At 44.8% G+C, this 19,867-nt stretch overlaps 2 protein-coding genes and 1 long non-coding RNA gene across 3 annotated transcripts in view; 2 read left to right on the forward strand and 1 right to left on the reverse strand.

Annotated features, from left to right (window-relative positions):
* Nucleotides 1–19,867, forward strand: part of LOC127003880 (X-ray repair cross-complementing protein 5-like) — a 44,463-nt gene that overhangs the window by 14,351 nt on the left and 10,245 nt on the right. The window contains exons 6-7 of the mRNA XM_050870986.1: nucleotides 7,039–8,081; nucleotides 17,937–18,090. Of these exons, the coding sequence (XP_050726943.1) occupies nucleotides 7,039–8,081; nucleotides 17,937–18,090 (1,197 nt within the window). The remainder of the gene's footprint in view (nucleotides 1–7,038; nucleotides 8,082–17,936; nucleotides 18,091–19,867) is intronic.
* LOC127003671 (tigger transposable element-derived protein 1-like) lies at nucleotides 1,028–19,311 on the reverse strand. The gene is made up of 2 exons (XM_050870592.1): nucleotides 19,156–19,311; nucleotides 1,028–2,815 (listed from the first exon to the last, which is right to left on the reverse strand). The coding sequence occupies exon 2, from the start codon at nucleotides 1,891–1,893 to the stop codon at nucleotides 1,078–1,080; it is 816 nt and encodes a 271-aa protein (XP_050726549.1). The 5' UTR covers nucleotides 1,894–2,815; nucleotides 19,156–19,311; the 3' UTR covers nucleotides 1,028–1,077.
* LOC127003674 (uncharacterized) lies at nucleotides 2,815–5,379 on the forward strand. The gene is made up of 2 exons (XR_007757316.1): nucleotides 2,815–4,822; nucleotides 4,875–5,379. It is a non-coding gene; the product is annotated as an uncharacterized LOC127003674 (long non-coding RNA).

Genomic DNA, 19,867 nt, shown 5'->3' on the forward strand with positions numbered 1-19,867 from the left:
GGGTGCGGCGGTGCCACATTCCATTCTGCTGATCAGCTGATCGCACGGTTGGACATTTGATTCAGACAATGGGACTATGCAGGCCTGGGTGTGATAACGTGATTACGAGCGGTGCGATGGTGTGATGTAAGGGGAGTGAAGGGTAGGCTAATGAATGGGAACGAAGCAGAGAGGCTTTAAATGGGTGTGACGGTGCCACATTCCATTCTGCTGATCAGCTGATCGCACGATTGTCGCGCCATTATTGCTGGAGACTCAACTTATATATTTTCAAGTAATTTTAAAGACAAGCGTACAATAAGAACAAAACACAAAGTCACGGTAACACCACTGTACATATATTCTTTAAATAATTTTATAGACAAACAATACGTGTAAATACTAAACAATACAGAATGTAACAGGAACATCACTGTACAGCTGGCAACACTCCCGCCGGTCCACCCACTGTTGCCAAGACTGGCCGAGATAGTAACCCCGAAACACTAGCAGTGAGCTTCGCTCGAAGCATTCATTGATGGGAGGGAAAGTTGAAGCTCACTGCTAGTGTTTCGAGGTTGCTATCTCGGCCAGCCTTGACCACAATAAACAAACAATAAGCAAACAATACAGAGAGTCACGGCAACACCACTGTGGTACATATATTTTTAAATAATTTTAAAGACAAACAATAAATACATGTACTAAACAATAGCGAAAGTCACGGGAACACCACTGTATTTTAGGTAAGTCCTAATATGATGGATGCAACACCACTGTACATATAATTTTAAAACAGGGATTTCCAACCTTTTCAGCACAAGAGCCCCCATTAGGTAATGACTGCATTCACGATGTCCCCGTCCCCCCTCTGAAACATACTCCTACGGGCCCGTAAGAGGGTGCGCCCACCAGGTTGGGAAACACTGTTTTAATAGGCAAACAATAAATACTAAACCATACAGAAAGCCACGACAACTCCACTGCTGATTTTTGTTAAATTTTAACACAACGGACGCAGCAACACCACTATTTTTTTCATAATACGTTTCAAGACAAAAAATAACTAAAATAACAGTGAAGCTCAATTTTTGGTACTCACCTTGCCGGCATCTTCTTCCAGTAGAGGCCAGTTTCATCAATGTTGAACACTTGCTTTGGGGAGAAGTCACCATCCTCAATCACCTTCAAGAACTGGGCAGGGAAGGCTTCAGCAGCCTCTTTATCAGCGCTGGCGGCCTCTCCCTGAAGCCGTACGTTGCTGAGACCGGCCCTCTTGCGAAAGCGGTCAAACCACCCTCGACTGGCCTTAAACTCCTCCAGCTCCCTTGGACTGACTGGCGAACCTGACGAAGGTCCGGGCTGGTCCGGGTCGTCCACTGCCTCCTCGTCCTCAGGCTGCATGCTTCCCCACAGGGCGCGTGCCCGTTCCTGAATCAGAGCAAGCGAAATAGGTATTTTCTTTGCACTGCAGTCGTCTATCCAGGCCACCAGCAACTGCTCCATCTTCTCCAGTCTGACGCTCCTGACTCTGGTGATCCTGCAGGCTGAAGGAAATTCTGCAGCAGTTGTCACCATCTTCTTGTAAATGGCCTTTTTCTTTGTCACTGTCCCCACCGTGGAAGGTGCAAGACCCATGGCGCGCCCGATGTCACTGACACCCTGGCCTTCCTCATGGCGTTTGATGATCTCTAGCTTCTTCTCAAGGGTCAGGATCTTGTGCTGCTTTTTCTTTGGAGGCTGCTCAGAGGAGGATGAAGTGACTGGGCGCTTGGGAGCCATGATGGAGGCAGATAAAAAACACGAGTGAGCGAGTGTGCGTGAGGCTGTTGACGGCGCGCGGCGACCGATATAGACATCGGGTACGAAACAGTGGGCGCGGAAACTGTCGTACTTTTCGTATATGCGAAGCATGTCTTTCGTGAACCGAAAATTGTCCTATATTTTTCACTTTCGTATATCCGAATTTTCGTACATCGAGCTTTCGTATATCGGGGATTTCCTAGCACCAGTAGGCTTGCTTGAGGGGCCTGGATGGTGTTCGGCCCCAGCCCATCATGGCGCAGGCAAGTGTTTATAGTGGCGCCATCTTCTCTTGGCTCATGCTGCCCCCCGGAACTTCTTCTTGATTCACTTGGACGGTTTCCTCTAGAGTCCGGGTTGATGGGTGGTCTTCAGGACAGCTTGTGGGTAGTTTTAAGCCACTCGGCGGTGACTGAAAAATCCCAGGTGGTAGCGTGGGGATTCGAACCCACGTCATCCATCACGTGGTGAATGTGGGCCCAGCACGCTACCACTCAGCCACCGCCTACCCCGCCTGTTGGTGTGGGTGTGCTCTAGGTGAGTTCAGGATCCGGAAGTACCCAAAGTACATAGGGGGCTTCGTGGTGCAGTGGTTAGCACACTCGGCTCACAACCGAGAGAGCCCGGGTTCGATTCCCGGGCGGAGTGGAAAAATTTGGGTGGCTTTTCCGATACCCTGCGCCCCTGTCCACCCAGCAGTGAATGGGTACCAGGTATTAATCGGGGGTTGTGTCCCGTCTCCTGGGGTCTGTTCCCTTCTCCTATAATTCCTTCCCCTTCTGTCTCTCTCCGGCATATGACCACAGATGTTGCGCCCACTAAACCAAACTTTCCAACTGTTCCCTTCTCCTATAATTCCTTCCCCTTCTGTCTCTCTCCGGCATATGACCACAGATGTTGCGTCCACTAAACCAAACTTTCCAACTGTTCCCTTCTCCTGTAATTCCTTCCCCTTCTGTCTCTCTCCGGCATATGACCACAGATGTTGCGCCCACTAAACCAAACTTTCCAACTGTTCCCTTCTCCTATAATTCTTTCCCCTTCTGTCTCTCTCCGGCATATGACCACAGATGTTGAGACCACTAAACCAAACTTTCCAACTGTTCCCTTCTCCTATAATTCCTTCCCCTTCTGTCTCTCTCCGGCATATGACCACAGATGTTGCGTCCACTAAACCAAACTTTCCAACTGTTCCCTTCTCCTATAATTCCTTCCCCTTCTGTCTCTCTCCGGCATATGACCACAGATGTTGCGCCCACTAAACCAAACTTTCCAACTGTTCCCTTCTCCTATAATTCCTTCCCCTTCTGTCTCTCTCCGGCATATGACCACAGATGTTGTGCCCACTAAACAAAACTTTCCAACTGTTCCCTTCTATAATTCCTTCCCCTTCTGTCTCTCTCCGGCATATTACCACAGATGTTGCGCCCACTAAACCAAACTTTCTAACCTAGAGCACAAAGAAAACACCACTCTATTAGCATCAGTTTGAATTTCACATGGCTCTTTCGGTGACATATACGCCTCCGTAGTCTAGTGGTCAGCGTGCCTGGCTTCCACTCCGCGGGCCCAGGTTTGAATCCCGGCCCGGGCAGTCGGCGTGCAGCTCACCCGGCTGTTCATTCTCCCTCTGGGGCTGGTGGATAAATGGGTACCTGGGGAAACCTGGGGAAGGTAAACTGTGGTAACCTGGATGTCACGCTGGTCCTGTGTCCCGGGGTAATGGGCTTCCTCCCACCACAGGCTCAAGGGCCAATGTTACGGAGATGAGCGCCAAGGCCATGCGCTGCTACAGTGTATGCCCCAAACTTTACCTTTTCGATGACAAAATTATGCCGGTGATCAAGGTGGCCAAGCTCTCCTATTCAGTGGCTTGAAGGGAAGTGTGTGTGGATGGTTTGTTTGCTTGCTTATGTGGTTTGATTTCCTCACCACAACTTTGCCAGGTTGCTGTACTCCGCCTTTAACCCGGTAGCAGCGACGGGCCAAAACCGCCCTGCGCCATATCCGAGATTGCCGTGCGCGCCAAATTTCAAATGTCGCTATTGAATATAACAAGTTTTCAGCCATAAACTCAACACAATCATCATGTATTATATATGAAAACATGCAGAATTAAATGGTGCACATAAAGAAACATAAATTAACTGATAATTTTGAGATGTAAGCATGAATATAAAGATAAGATAATTCGTATATTAGCTCAAGGGGGAAAGTTTTCAATCTTGGATGAAAAAATAATAAGAAAAAAAAAATCACATGAATCAGTTGTAGCAGTGCGGAGATTATAAATACGTTGCCAGGCCTAAAACCCTGTTCTTTCCCTTTAAAATTTAAAGGTCTCGTAGCACGTGGGTCTGCTAAGCCACGCCCCTCTCCCTACTCATGTCTTTCTTGTTAGTTTTTATGCGTTTTCACGCATAAAATGGAATATTCTTTCTTCCTAAACAAGTGTACGAGACTTTTGGTTGTCGGTACTCAGCCCGCGTCGTCCCGGGCCCCGGCAACACGACTCAGAACCTCCATAGCCTCGTACGTGACTGTACGTACAGCCTTTCTCTTGCCCTTTTCCTCAATCGGAGACAGTTTACGGCCTGCAGTGCTGTGTTGAAGCTCAACAATGGGCAGAAAAAGCAGAAGGCATGTTGAACTGAGTAAAAGAGCTACGGGAAGGTGGAAAAGTTACTGGCAAGATACAAAAGAACGTACTATATCCCAGCCGCCTGCCCGACCACAAGCACCTCACGCTGCTGGTACTGCTCCCGCCCTCACTCCCCAGCCTGTTGTCGAGAGAGATGTGACTGCCGCGGAACTCAGACATAGCCTAATACCTGCAGAGCTCAGGGAGGCGAAGGATAAAGACGAGGAGGATAACAGACTCGTGATAATGTCTGTTCATAGACCGAAACAGTTGCTTAGCATGATCAAGTGTGACTCTGTGGCGGTGAAGTGGTGAATTACATCAAGGCCAAGTACTTTGATTGTTATGTGAGTGCTAAATGCAGTGAGTGTAGGATGCTGGTGTTACACAATGGTACAGGTCACCCCTTTGTTCTGTGAGTGTAGGATGATGGTGTTACACAATGGTATAGGTCACCCCTTTGTTATGTGAGTGTAGGATGATGGTGTTACACAATGGTACAGGTCACCCCTTTGTTATGTGAGTGTAGGATGATGGTGTTACACAATGGTACAGGTCACCCCTTTGTTATGTGAGTGTAGGATGATGGTGTTACACAATGGTACAGGTCACCCCTTTGTTATGTGAGTGTAGGATGGTGGTGTTACACAATGGTACAGGTCACCCCTTTGTTATGTGAGTGTAGGATGATGGTGTTACACAATGGTACAGGTCACCCCTTTGTTATGTGAGTGTAGGATGATGGTGTTACACAGTGGTACAGGTCACCCCTTTGTTATGTGAGTGTAGGATGATGGTGTTACACAATGGTACAGGTCACCCCTTTGTTATGTGAGTGTAGGATGATGGTGTTACACAATGGTACAGGTCACCCCTTTGTTATGTGAGTGTAGGATGGTGGTGTTACACAATGGTACAGGTCACCCCTTTGTTATGTGAGTGTAGGATGATGGTGTTACACAATGGTACAGGTCACCCCTTTGTTATGTGAGTGTAGGATGATGGTATTACACAATGGTACAGGTCACCCCTTTGTTATGTGAGTGTAGGATGCTGGTGTTACACAATGGTACAGGTCACCCCTTTGTTATGTGAGTGTAGGATAATGGTATTACACAATGGTACAGGTCACCCCTTTGGAGTGAAGTTGACCTAGGAAAGGACCTGACCACTGCAAGCAAACACAACATAGCATAATAAAGTAAAGAACCCCTGTTTGTAGAATTGTGTTCCTAAATATTGCATTCATCAAAGTATGATACAAAAATGCGTTTTCCTCGGAATCTTTTTTTTTTTAACATTTAAAATTTAATTTCTTGGCTTGTAATCAACCGACCTTAATTTTCTTTGTTGCAAAATAATCGTAATGAAAATGCCTAAAAATATGTTACTTAAAATGTCTCTAAAACGAATAGTTTTTACCGAGCAATTTTTAGACCCCTAATTTTTTGAAAAAGAAAATAACTAGTTTTGATTTTTTATAATATGTTTATTATTAATGACATGCAATTTTGAATTAACAGATTAGTACATTAGGGTGTCTTCTTTCTCTTAACGTAAAGGAAATAACTTTGTTATATAGTTAACATGAAATTACAGTTTTTCTAATGTAGGTAAAAAACCTGATTTATTATTTTTTGGAGAAAACTATTTCACACATTTGAAAGCAAAACGCAGCGGTATCACATAATAATGTCATCCTTACTGTGTAAAAAAATCTTTAAGTTTGGTGCAGAATCGTGCGCAGGAGGAGAGAAAAACGATTGAGGAGTCGAGTGAAAAACTTTTGGCCTTAAGCTCGCCAGGACGCAGTTTGGGCATCTTTGGATATGGTACGGGGCACGCAAGGACGCAGTATACGCGTCCTCGTGTTGAAGGGGTTAACGTTTGCCGATTTCCAACCCCAAAACCAGCCTCCTCGACCACAATAACTGCCTTCACACATACTGAACGTTAAAATGGTTAGTTATCTCTGCTTCTTTGCAATAGTTAAGGATCAGAAACAGGTAAACACAATGCTCTGAGTACGATAATCTGGCAACAGTGCCGCACCACCTTATCAGAGGGAAGAGTCACAAACAAAATATAAAGGGCTGGATATCACACCCGACTGCACTAACTAAACATGTCATACTACCTAGGAATGAGGCAACGAAATTTAGCCGGAGTGTTTCATATATTTACGTTTTAAAAGTGTACTGTATGGTAGCCTACGCATTGTGAACGGTCATCAGTGTCAATAACATGCAGGCAGCAATAACAAATACCGTCAATTATAGTCGATTATACGTTGAAAATATTAGTAATGTCACAAATAGCTGTTTTGTTAGTTTACGAGATTACTGATTATGATTATTAAACAGCCTCGAAGCTGTCCACCACCGAGAAAATTAGCAGACTTTGTATTAATTAAACAGCTATTTGCAACATTACTTACTAATATTTTTTTAACTCAAAATCGACCATTCTTTTATGTAGGAGCAGCGAGTAGCGGGCTTTTTTTTTTTTTTTTTTTTCAATAGTTTTCCTTTTTCTGTGCCCTTGAGCTGTCTCCTTTGTTGAAAAAATGATAATAAAAAATTGAGTTGTACTAATACAAATCAACCTCTCCACAGTCCACACAGCGGGCTCAAGCTGGAGAAGCGGAAGATATTGCTGTTTACGGACTTCAGCAGTGAGTTCAGCAAGTCCCGCTACAAGGAGGTGGAACAGGAACTCAAGGACAGCGAAACACAGCTGGTCGCCATCGGGCCAGAGTTTTCTGAGGACTTCGATGAGGAGGATCAGGACGAGCACCAGCCTGGGTCTTCTAATGGCGGCGAGGGTCACAGCAAACCCCCAAAGACGCAGCCGCTGAACTGGAACGGCAAGGCTAAGACTGTGGTGCAGATGGCAGGGGAAGCGGAGATGGCTGCGCTGTGTGACGGGCTCGTGTGCTCCTTTGACAACGCCATGGCCCAGCTCATGTACTTTGAGAAGAGCAACAAGACCACTGCCTGCTGGAACACGACCCTAGACATCGGCGCTGCGTTCAAGATCCCTATTACAGGCCGGATCATGGTGCAGCAAGCCCCCATCCCAAGCTGGAAGAAGTTTTACAGGGATGACCGGACGCAGGGGATCAGCAAGGAGGGTTCGTATCACCTCATGGACGAGAGACAGACGGAGGTGCCGAAGGAGGAGGTCATTAGCGGCTACTGCTACGGCACCACCCTCGTCCCGTGCTCCTACGGAGACATGTCCAGGATGTACTGCTCCAATAGCCCTCGCAGCATGAGTGTTATGGGGTTCACCGAGGCGAGTCGAGTGCGCCACCACCTCAGGACAGGCAACCAGGTGCTGGCGGTGATGGCACGGGGCGGTGACGAGCCGGCAGCCCGGGCGTTGTCGGCGCTGATCCATGCCCTGGCGGAGCTGGACATGGTGGCCATCACTAGGAGAGTCTACAGCAAGAACTACAACCCCAAGATGGGCGCGCTGTTCCCCGAGGTTACCAAGGACGGCGAGTGTCTCCTGTGGATCCAGCTTCCCTATAGCATGGAGGTTGTGTCCCTGGCCTTCCCATCTCTCCAGAGCAGGATGGCGAAGCTCAAGGAGGAAGAGAAGGATGCCATCGACAGCCTCATAGATGCCATGACCCTGTCGCAGGCCGGGGAGTAAGTGACTTTGGGCCAGTTTTACAGTCCAGTACAAGAAGTTTGTGAGCTCCCCAACCAAGGACAAAATACGACAAAAATTCCTTGTTTGGCGTTGATATATGGCCAGTTCGACAATCCAAAACCGAGTCACTTTAAGCGCCCAAACCAAAGTATATTCTCCACAATGATCGGCTATTTCCACTCAATACTATACTGATAAAATAAATTCTGTGTAGTTCCTAAAGTTAACTCCTCCTTTTATATTAACGCCAAACACTAAGGGTCGTATTATAAGACATTCCTCGTCCAAGAAACACCTATTTGTAGGAGGCCAGGGCATTTCAGGAGTAGTTTTTGACCTGGTGGTAGTGTGACCTTCCTCTGTACCGTGAACCTGAAGAAACACCTATTTGCCAAGGCTTAGAGTTGTGGGCATTTCCAGGAGTTTTTTGACCCTGGTGTAGTGTGACCCTTCCTCTGTACCGTGAACCTGAAGAAACACCTATTTGACAAGGCTTTAAACCAGGAGTTGTGAGCATTTCCAGGAGTAGTTTTGACCCTGGTGGTAGTGTGACCTTCCTCTGTACCATGAACCTGAAGAAACATATTTGACAAGGCTTGTAGAGTTGTGAGCATTTCCAGGAGTAGTTTTGACCCTAGTGGTAGTGGACCCTTCCTCTGTACCATGAACCTGAAGAAACACATATTTGACAAGGCTTTCATAGGAGTTGTGAGCATTGCCAGGAGTAGTTTTATGACCCTGGTGGTAGTGTGACCCTTCCTCTGTACCATGAAGCTGAAGAAACACTCATAAGAATCTGACTGACCCCTTCTTTGACCTCTAGAAATTGGTGACATGAGAAGCGAATTTGTCTTGTAATATAGACCTGAAGCTACAAGGAATTTTCATCGGATTCTGCGCTTGGTTGGGGAGCTTACAAACTTGCTCTATTGGACTGTAAAACTGGGCAATAGAAAGGAGAAATTTAGGAAAGCACACATCAGGAAATCTCTTTATTAGTACCTGGTTTTGAGTGGATATACCAGATCATTGAGGAGAATAGAGTTTGGTTCGGGCGCTTACAATCACTCAGGCTGGTATTACAAGACTCTTTGCCTTCTCACATCAGCTATATCTAAGGTCAAAGGGGGATCAAATAGGTTCTAATGAGTGTTTTTTATGCTCAGGGTACAGAGGAAGGATGAAACTACCAACAGGGTCATAAACTACCCCTGAAATGCCCACAACTCCTCTGAAAGCCTTGTCAAATGTGTGTTTCTAGGTTCAGGTTCAGAGGAAGGGTCACACCACCACCAGGTCATAAACACCCCCTGGAATGCCCACAACTCCTACGTAAAGCCTTGTCAAAATGTGTGTTTCTTAGGTTCATGGTACAGAGGAAGGATGGAAACTACCGCTAAGGTCATAAAATACTGGAAAGCTCTGCAGCCTTGTCAAATGTGTCCTTAGGTTCATGGTACAGAGGAAGGGTTAAACTACCAGGGTCATCATAAACTACCCCTAAATGCCCACAACTCCCTCTGAAAGCCTTGTCAAATGTGTGTTTCCTTAGGTTCACAGTACAGAAGAAGGGTTAAACTACCACCAGGGTCATAAAACTACCCCTGGAAATGCCCACAACTCCTGCGAAAGCCTTGTCAAATGTGTGTTTCCTTAGGTTCACAGTACAGAAGAAGGGTTAAACTACCACCAGGGTCATAAAGCTACCCCTAGAAATGCCCTCAACTCCTACGAAAGCCTTGTCAAATACGTGTTTCTTAGGTTCACAGTACAGAAGAAGGGTTAAACTACCACCAGGGTCATAAAGCTACCCCTAGAAATGCCCTCAACTCCTACGAAAGCCTTGTCAAATACGTGTTTCTTAGGTTCACAGTACAGAAGAAGGGTTAAACTACCACCAGGGTCATAAAGCTACCCCTAGAAATGCCCTCAACTCCTACGAAAGCCTTGTTAAACATGTGTTCTTGGGCGGCGAAATGTCTCATAATACGACCCTCGGTGTTGGACTGTCGAACTGGCCCTTTGTTTCAGTATAGATGGCAAGCCTAAGCAACGTTGCCAAATAACCGTACACAGCCTCTAATATTTACCCATTTCCGACCCAAAAACTATCTCCTGGGCCCCAGTAACAGGATTAATTTGTACTTATTGTTAAGATAGAGTCGTTTCTCAAATAGTTTTGTTTAGGTTTTATAAATATTTTCAGATCTTTTTAACCCGCCCCCGCAATTGGCACAGATTCGACTTTCACTGGTAGCCTGGTCACATATAGTCCCAGGTTCTTCTCTGCCTCTGTGGTGGATAGTGGAGTGTTTCCCATGTGGTATTGGTGTGCTGGATATCCCTTCACTGGTAGCCTGGTAACATACACTCCCAGGTCTTTCTCTGCCTCTGTGGTGGATAGTGGAGTGTTTCCCATGTGGTATTGGTGTGCTGGATATCCCTTCACTGGTAGCCTGGTAACATACACTCCCAGGTCTTTCTCTGCCTCTGTGGTGGATAGTGGAGTGTTTCCCATGTGGTATTGGTGTGCTGGATATCCCTTCACTGGTAGCCTGGTAACATACACTCCCAGGTCTTTCTCTGCCTCTGTGGTGGATAGTGGAGTGTTTCCCATGTGGTATTGGTGTGCTGGATATCCCTTCAGTGGTAGCCTGCAACATACACTCCCAGGTCTTTCTCTGCCTCTGTGGTGATAGTGGAGTGTTTCCCATGTGGTATTGGTGTGCTGGATATCCCTTCACTGGTAGCCTGGTAACATGCCACTCCCAGGTCTTTCTCTGCCTCTGTGGTGATAGTGGAGTGTTTCCCATGTGGTATTGGTGTGCTGGATAAACTCTCCCATGGTGCAGACTTTACATTTTTCCTCACTGAATTGTAGCAGCCACTTTGTTCCATTCCTGTAGCTTGGTGAGGTCTTCTTGGGAAACCCGCAGTCAGGTTATGATTTTAAATTTCCTGCTTGTCGGAAAATTTCAAAATCACCCAAAAATCGTCTATGAAAATCCACATAAACCAAAACCGAACTATTGAAACCATACTATTTGAGGACGGCTGTAGTTAATTGCTAATGTTTCTTGGCAATATAGTTACGCGTCGGAAAGCAGTCAACACTATGCCATGAGTAATGGCGATAATCTCGAAATTGACCTCTCTTTTTAGCCTACCTTTGACCTCTATTCAAGGAGCAGTAAGTTGCGGGTTTTTTTTATTTATTTATTTATTTATTTTATTTTTATTTTTCTTACGCCCTTGAACCGCTCTCATAGCTGTAAAAAAAAAAAAGGCTTTGTTCTGAAGGTGATGATATGCAAAACCACCCTTGTTTACGCCCTTGAACTGACTCCTTAGCTTAAAAAAAAAAAGGCTTTTGTTCTTAAGGTGATGATATGCAACCAATTTTGTTACTTCTTTGAACTGATTCTTAGCTGTAAAAAAAAGGCTTTTGTTTACTAAGGTGATGATAAAACCACCTTTGTTTTATAGCACGCCCTGAACTGACTCATAGCTGTGTAAAAAAAAAAAAAGGCTTTGTTTACGAAGGTGATGATATGCAAAACCACCTTGTTTACTTTGAACTGACCTTAGCTGTAAAAAAAAAAGGCTTTATTTACGTATGTGATGATATATGTAAACGTCTTGCTTACTTCTTGTCCGACCTTAGCTGTAAAAAAAAAAGGCTTTGTTTACGAAGGTGATATGCACGCCTTGAACTGACCTTTAGCTGTAAAAAAAAAAGGTTTTATTTACGTGGCTGATGATATGCAAAACCAATTCCTGTTTACGCCCTGAACGACTCTCATTGTAAAAAAAAAGGCTTTTGTTTACGAAGGCGATGATATAAACCACCTTGTTTACGCGCTTGAACTGACTCCTTAGCTGTAAAAAAAAAAAAAAGGCTTTGTTTCACGAAGGTGATGATATGCAAAACCACCCTTGTTTTACGCCTTGAACGGACTCCTTAGCTGTAAAAAAAAAAAAAGCTTTGTTTACTGAAGGTGATGATATGCAAAACCACCTTTGTTTACGCTTCTTGAGACCGACTCCTTAGCTGTAAAAAAAAAAAAAAAACTTTGTTTATGAAGGTGATATGCAAAACCACCTTGTTTAAGCGCTCTGAACTGACTCTCCTTAGCTGTAAAAAAAAAAAAAAAAACTTTTTGTTTCACGAAGGTGATGATATGCAAAACCACCTTTGTTTACGCCCTTGAACCAACCAAATCTCCTTTGACTGTAAAAAAAAAAAAAGGCTTTGTTTACGAAGGTGATATGCAAAAACCACAGCTGTTTGTTTCACATTGTCCATGAACCGTCCTCCTTAGCTGTAAAAAAAAAAAAAAGGCTTTTATTTATGAAGGTGATGATATAAAACCACCCTTGTTCGCCTTGAACCGTCTCCTTGGCTATAAAAAATAAATAAATAGATAAAAAATGGTAAGAAATCCATAAATTCCCCCCCAGTACACCGTGTTGCCAGGTTGTATATTTTCTGAAATCCATAATATATATATAGGCCCAATATGTTCACTCTAAGGCGAAGCGATGAAAACGAAGGAGTTGACCCCAGAGTGCACGGACCCACGTCTGCGGCATTACTACAGCATCTTGACGCGGCGTGCCTCAACCCCAGGCCAGCAAGGAGGATACAGGGCCTGCACCCACACATGCCTGGTGAGCCACTCTCTGATTTTTATTTATTTATTTATTTTTTTTACAACAGAGGCAATGCAAAAGCGTAAAAAAAGAAAACAATAATGAAAGAAATATGAATAGGTGGCCAGAAAAAGAGAAATGTGTGTGTGTGTGTGTGTGTGTGTGTGTGTGTGTGTGTGGCCAACATTGTGTTTATTTTAGGTGTGTGTGTGTGTGTGTGTGTGTGTGTTTAACTAGGAACAGCTCAAGGGCACATAAAAGAAACAATAAGCCACCTACTACGCTACATACAAAAAACGTCCAAGGAAAAAACTGAAATGGCCGAGAAAGAAGGTCAATTGGAGGGTGTCCTGTGCCCTCACTCTTAGAAAGTTCAGAAATCGTAAAGCAGAGATACAGATGAAAGGAAATTGTTAAGTGTACCAGCTGAGGGATGAAAAGAGTGTGAGGTGCTGGTTAACTTTCAGGCGTAAGGGGTTTAGACAAGTATAGGGATGAAAAAATGAAAGATCTGAATTGCTCATCACGTAGAAGGTTTAGGAACGTAACTAATGTATAGGGATGAAAGAAGTGAAGGTGCTGGTTAAGTCTTGCATAAGGGTTTGGACAGTATAGGGATGAAAGAGTGAAGATGCTGGTTAACTCTTGCATAAGGGTTGGACAGTATAGGGATGAAAGAGTGAAGATGCTGGTTAACTCTTGGATAAGGGGTCAACAGTATAGGGATGAAAGAGTGAAGATGCTGGCTAACTCTTGCATAAGGGGTCTGGACAGTATAGGGATGAAAGAGTGAAGATGCTGGTTAACTCTTGCATAAGGGATTTGGACAGTATAGGGATGAAAGAGTGAAGATGCTGGTTAACTCTTGCATAAGGGGTTTGGACAGTATAGGGATGAAAAAGTGAAGATGCTGGTTAACTCTTGCATAAGGGATCTGGATAGTATAGGGATGAAAGAGTGAAGATGCTGGTTAACTCTTGCATAAGGTGTTTGGACAGTATAGGGATGAAAGAGTGAAGATGCTGGTTAACTCTTGCATAAGGGGTTTGGACAGTACAGGGATGAAAGAGTGAAGATGCTGGTTAACTCTTGCATAAGGGGTTTGGACAGTATAGGGATGAAAGAGTGAAGATAGTGGTTAACTCTTGCATAAGGGGTTTGGACAGTATAGGGATGAAAGAGTGAAGATGCTGGTTAACTCTTCCATAAGGGGTTTGGACAGTATAGGGATGAAAGAGTGAAGATGCTGGTTAACTCTTGCATAAGGGTTTGGACAGTATAGGGATGAAAGAGTGAAGATGCTGGTTAAGTCTTGCATAAGGGGTTTGGACAGTAAAGGGATGAAAGAGTGAAGATGCTGGTTAACTCTTGCATAAGGGTTTGGACAGTATAGGGATGAAAGAGTGAAGATGCTGGTTAACTCTTGCATAAGGTGTTTGGACAGTATAGGGATGAAAGAGTGAAGATGCTGGTTAACTCTTGCATAAGGGGTTTGGACAGTATAGGGATGAAAGAGTGAAGATGCTGGTTAACTCTTGCATAAGGGGTTTGGACAGTATAGGGATGAAAGAGTGAAGATGCTGGTTAACTCTTGCATAAGGGGTTTGGACAGTACAGGGATGAAAGAGTGAAGGTGCTGGTTAACTCTTGCATAAGGGGTTTGGACAGTATAGGGATGAAAGAGTGAAGATGCTGGTTAACTCTTGCATAAGGGGTTTGGACAGTATAGGGATGAAAGAGTGAAGATGCTGGTTAACTCTTGCATAAGGGATTTGGACAGTATAGGGATGAAAGAGTGAAGATGCTGGTTAACTCTTGCATAAGGGGTTTGGACAGTATAGAGATGAAAGAGTGAAGATGCTGGTTAACTCTTGCATAAGGGGTTTGGACAGTATAGGGATGAAAGAGTGAAGATGCTGGTTAACTCTTTCATAAGGGGTTTGGACAGTACAGGGATGAAAGAGTGAAGGTGCTGGTTAACTCTTGCATAAGGGGTTTGGACAGTATAGGGATGAAAGAGTGAAGATGCTGGTTAACTCTTGCATAAGGGGTTTGGACAGTATAGGGATGAAAGAGTGAAGATGCTGGTTAACTCTTGCATAAGGGATTTGGACAGTATAGGGATGAAAGAGTGAAGATGCTGGTTAACTCTTGCATAAGGGGTTTGGACAGTATAGGGATGAAAGAGTGAAGAAGCTGGATAACTCTTGCATAAGCGGTTTGGACAGTATAGAGATGAAAGAGTGAAGATGCTGGTTAACTCTTGCATAAGGGGTTTGGACAGTATAGGGATGAAAGAGTGAAGATGCTGGTTAACTCTTGCATAAGGGGTTTGGACAGTATAGGGATGAAAGAGTGAAGATGCTGGTTAACTCTTGCATAAGGGGTTTGGACAGTATAGGGATGAGCATGAGTAGAAAGTCGTGTGAGGTGAGGCCGCGGGAGGGGGGGAGGCATGCAGTTAGCAAGTTCAAAAGAGCAGTCAGCGTGAAAATTGCAATAGAAGATAGAAAGAGAGGCAACATGGCGGCAGAATTTAAGTGCACAGGCCCAGACTCAGTGGCCTCTAAAGCCGGTATTTCACGGGAACGATTTTGCTCGGGACCCAGACCTTCGGGAGGTGACTTTCGCGCAGCTGCTGTGCAAACATGACATGCACTAATCACACGAGGATGCCACGTTTGATGGGCATTGGGCAATCTTTGTCTTGACTTTCAGGGACCGTATACCTATACTTTCAAGTAGAAATAGATGTTGATTAATTTCAGTCAGTCATATTGTTTCAGTATAGTTAATCTTAGACCGAAAACAAAAAGGCATTTACATTAAACTCACACCTCAGCCTTCCTCCCTCCCTCCCGATGAATGAGATGAATTTGAGAGTTGCTCAGTTGATACAAATACGGCTGGAGATTTAAATGTAATGGTTAACAGTTTTAAAGACAGAGAAAGCAGAAGGTGAATGAATTGCAAGTGCTCACAAGTAGTATTGTGGAGCGACAACAGTGGATTGCAAAAGACTTATCAGAACCTAACTAGGGATAAATACAATATATGCAAGGTCCCTCCCTACTTATAACTACTCGTAGGAGAGAGAGAGAGAGAGAGAGAGAGAGAGAGAGAGAGAAGAGAAGAGAAGAGAAGAGAGGAGAGGAGAGAAAGCGAGATCGAGCGAGAGCTATCTATAAACTACTATAAATAAACAATCTATGAAGCTACTTATAAAAATTCAAAGTAGTACAATAAAGTGGAGAGAGAGAGAGAGAGAGAGAGAGAGAGAGAGAGAGAGAGAGCTATAAACTACTATAAATAAACAATCTATGAAGCTACTTATAAAAATTCAAAGTAGTACAATAAAGTGGAGAGAGAGAGGAGAGGCCGGAGAGGAGAGGAGAGGCGAGGAGAGACCAACATCACTGAGGTGGGAGGAGCAGTTGAACCAGCCAGCCAATCAGGGTAGAGTGAGACGCGCGTCGGTCTACCTGTGCAGCAGAAAATAACTCCAGCCTACCCGTTCTAGTACCCCCTCTGTCTATGCTGGAGTCCTCCCGTGGGGAACGCTTGTTGACTGAGTGGGCTATTTTGCTCTGGTTGGCATCGTAGCTCAATTGCGGAACGCTATTGACGAGGGCACGCTGCACCAAAAGCATCCCTGTGAAATACTGGCTTAAGTATACTCCCAGAAGTCTGCTTACCCTCCCAATATTCAGGTTTTTCTCTAAGGTTACTCAATTAGTCTCTTGTAGTCTCATACAAGGGGCGACCTGCTATTTTATCATTTTGAGCAAATTAGGTTTTAACCCTTTCATTGCTAAGCGCTCGCAACGAGACTATCCCCTCAGGCGCGCTCGGGCACCCCAGCAGGGGAAGGGGATCTCTTTTAACCGCTGTATCTCAAAAACTATTCATCTCGGTTACAAAACAAAAACACCATTGGAAAGAGGAGGCCAAGATCTATACGATTCGGTAATGTAAACCTCTCCTGCGAGAGTACAGGCACGTTCAGGGGGTGTTGCCTGTGAAGACGTACATTTATACGTGCGCGACGGCCAGCCGTAAGGCAACTACTGTAGATCTCTTGATGATGGGGTGCTGGCAGGGCAGTATTGACAACTGCTAAATTTACAACTATTTGGTCAAAATATCAGTCATGTGATAGGTGAAGCTATGCAAAAATGCAGCAATATTGGGCAAGAACATCCACCAGTTGCTCGTCCGTAGATTTTCCGCGCTCAGCTGATATGATTTTCCACCAAATTTAGTGAAGAACACACTCAATTGGCAATCCTGTGTTGTGAGAATTAGTGCTGAAACACTCATACGCGGGAGATTTGAGTGCAGCTGGAGCTCGCAGCGAGCGTTTAGCACCACCAGCAAATACACCTAACGCTCGCTGTGAGTGTTTAGCAATGAAAGGGTTAACCCTCTCGTGCACTGTAAGTTTCCAATAAGTTTCTGTTCCACTCACCCTCAGGCCCGACCGGCCTTTTTTTGCCGCCGCAATACTCTACATTGCCGGTTGTATTTTACCCTCACAGATATATCGTGCCCCAATAAGTTTGGTATCAATGGCTTCATAAAGACTTGCACTAGAACATGTGCAAATGAAAATAAAGGAAAATATCAATATAAAGAATACAGACTTGTTTCAAGTCTCTGTATAGAGTATTGTAGACAATAAATCCTAAGTACCAACTCTTCCCCACTCGCTAGCTCAAAATTTTGTGGGCCAACTTTTTTAGCTGAATAAATGTTTTGAAGCGGAATTTAGTGAGGATTCTTATGGTATCCTCAAAATCCTCATACGCCTATTAGTTCCTGAGTTACACCAAGAAAACTTTTTTTCCTCTCCCGTCAGAGTAGCCTAACAAATAAAAATCGCTCAAAGCTCCTCATCTACGCTCCTTAGAAAGGTTGCCATGTGTTACCATTAAGAAACTTATCCTAACAAATGACGCTCCAAATTTGACGCACTTTCACCAAAAACTTAATTTTCAATCAATTTTTTTAAACTTTTATGACGCGTTTCACGTCATCATACGCCAAGACCTTTTACCCTTGATGACGGGAAACACGTCATCATGCGTGAGAGGGTTAAGGTGGCTCTTTCCTTGACCTGCTGATAACAACTTAATTGGTTTGGTCACCATGCAGTCTTATGTATCCCCTAAGATGCATAATACAGCAGGATCATTGTGAGGTGTTGATTCTCTTAATTCTCTTTGTCAGGAGATCTTGCAGCCACCCGAGAGAGTACGTGAGGCACAAGGCCGAGTGGCAGAGGACCTGAAGAAGCTGTTCCCCTTGAAGGCCGCCAGCTCCGTGGCTAAGAGGGCCAGGAATGTGTTTCAAGTGTGAGTGCCGAACTTGTGCCACTACTGTTGGTGAAGCTTTTCTCTCACTAGGTTGTGTCATGAGGTATGTAGGATGGGAAGGGGTCCTCTGGGTTCGATATCATAGGGTGAGCTAGATGACACCCCCAGCATATGCCCCCAGTGATTGATTGATCTGTGTGGCTCCCTTCTCTCCTTTGTATATGTCTTCGGGGGCTTCGTGGTGCAGTGGTTATACACTCACCTCACACCACCACTCCACCGAGAGAGCCTGGTTCAATTCCCGGCGGAGTGGAAAATTTGGGCGGCTTTTCCGATACCCTATGCCCCTGTCCACCCAGTGAATGGGTACCAGGTATCCGGGGTTGTGTCCTGTCTCCTGGGGTCTGTTCCCTTCTCCTATAATTCCTTCCCCTTCTGTCTCTCTCCAGCATGTAACCACAGATGTTGCACCCACTAAACCAAACTTTCCAACTTTTTCCCTTCTCCTATAATTCCTTCTCCTTCTGTCTCTCTCCGGCATGTAACCACAGATGTTGCGCCCACTAAACCAAACTTTCCAACTTTTTCCCTTCTCCTATAATTCCTTCCCCTTCTGTCTCTCTCCAGCATATGACCACAGATGTTGTGCCCACTAAACCAAACTTTACAACTTTTTCCCTTCTATAATTCCTTCCCCTTCTGTCTCTCTCCGGCATATGACCACAGATGTTGCGCCCACTAAACCAAACTTTCCAACTTTTTCCAGTCTCCTATAATTCTTTCCCTTCTGTCTCTCTCGGCATATGACCACAGATGTTGCCCACTAAACCAAACTTTCCAACTGTTCCCTTCTCCTATAATTCCTTCCCTTCTGTCTCTCTCGACATATGACCACAGATGTTGCGCCCAAGAAACCAAACTTTACAACTTTTTCCCTTCTCCTATAATTCCTTCCCCTTCTGTCTCTCTCTGGCATATGACCACATGTTGCGCCGACTAAACCAAACTTTCCAACTTTTTCCCTTCTCCTATAATTCCTTCCCCTTCTGTCTCTCTCTGGCATATGACCACAGATGTTGCGCTGATTAAACCAAACTTTCCAACTTTTCCCCTTCTGTCTCTCTCCGGCATATGACCACAGATGTTGCGCCCACTAAACCAAACTTTCCAACTGTTCCCTTCTCCTATAATTCCTTCCCCTTCTGTCTCTCTCCGGCATATGACCACAGATGTTGCGCCCACTAAACCAAACTTTCCAACTTTTTCCCTCCTCCTATAGGCTAATTCCTTCCCCTTCTGTCTCTCTCCAGCATATGTCCACAGATGTTGTGCCCACTAAACCAAACTTTACAACTTTTTCCCTTCTCCTATAATTCCTTCCCCTTCTGTCTCTCTCTGGCATATGACCACAGATGTTGCGCCGACTAAACCAAACTTTCCAACTTTTCCCTTCTCCTATAATTCCTTCCCCTTCTGTCTCTCTGGCATATGACCACAGATGTTGCGCCGACTAAACCAAACTTTCCAACTTTTTCCCTTCTCCTATAATTCCTTCCCCTTCTGTCTCTGGCATATGACCACAGATGTTGCGCCGACTAAACCAGACTTTCCAACTGTTCCCTTCTATAATTCCTTCCCCTTCTGTCTCTCTCCGGCATATGACCACAGATGTTGCGCCGACTAAACCAAACTTTCCAACTTTTTCCCTTCTATAATTCCTTCCCCTTCTGTCTCCCTGGCATATGACCACAGATGTTGCGCCAACTAAACCAGACTTTCCAACTGTTCCCTTCTATAATTCCTTCCCCTTCTGTCT

Source organism: Eriocheir sinensis, chromosome 26 (assembly GCF_024679095.1).
Source record: "Eriocheir sinensis breed Jianghai 21 chromosome 26, ASM2467909v1, whole genome shotgun sequence".
In the NCBI taxonomy this organism is placed as follows: Eukaryota; Metazoa; Arthropoda; class Malacostraca; order Decapoda; family Varunidae; genus Eriocheir; species Eriocheir sinensis.

Bases quoted from the DNA above. Each gene is read 5' to 3' on its own strand.
- LOC127003671 (XM_050870592.1), bottom strand. From the start codon at position 1,893: ATGCTTCGCATATACGAAAAGTACGACAGTTTCCGCGCCCACTGTTTC.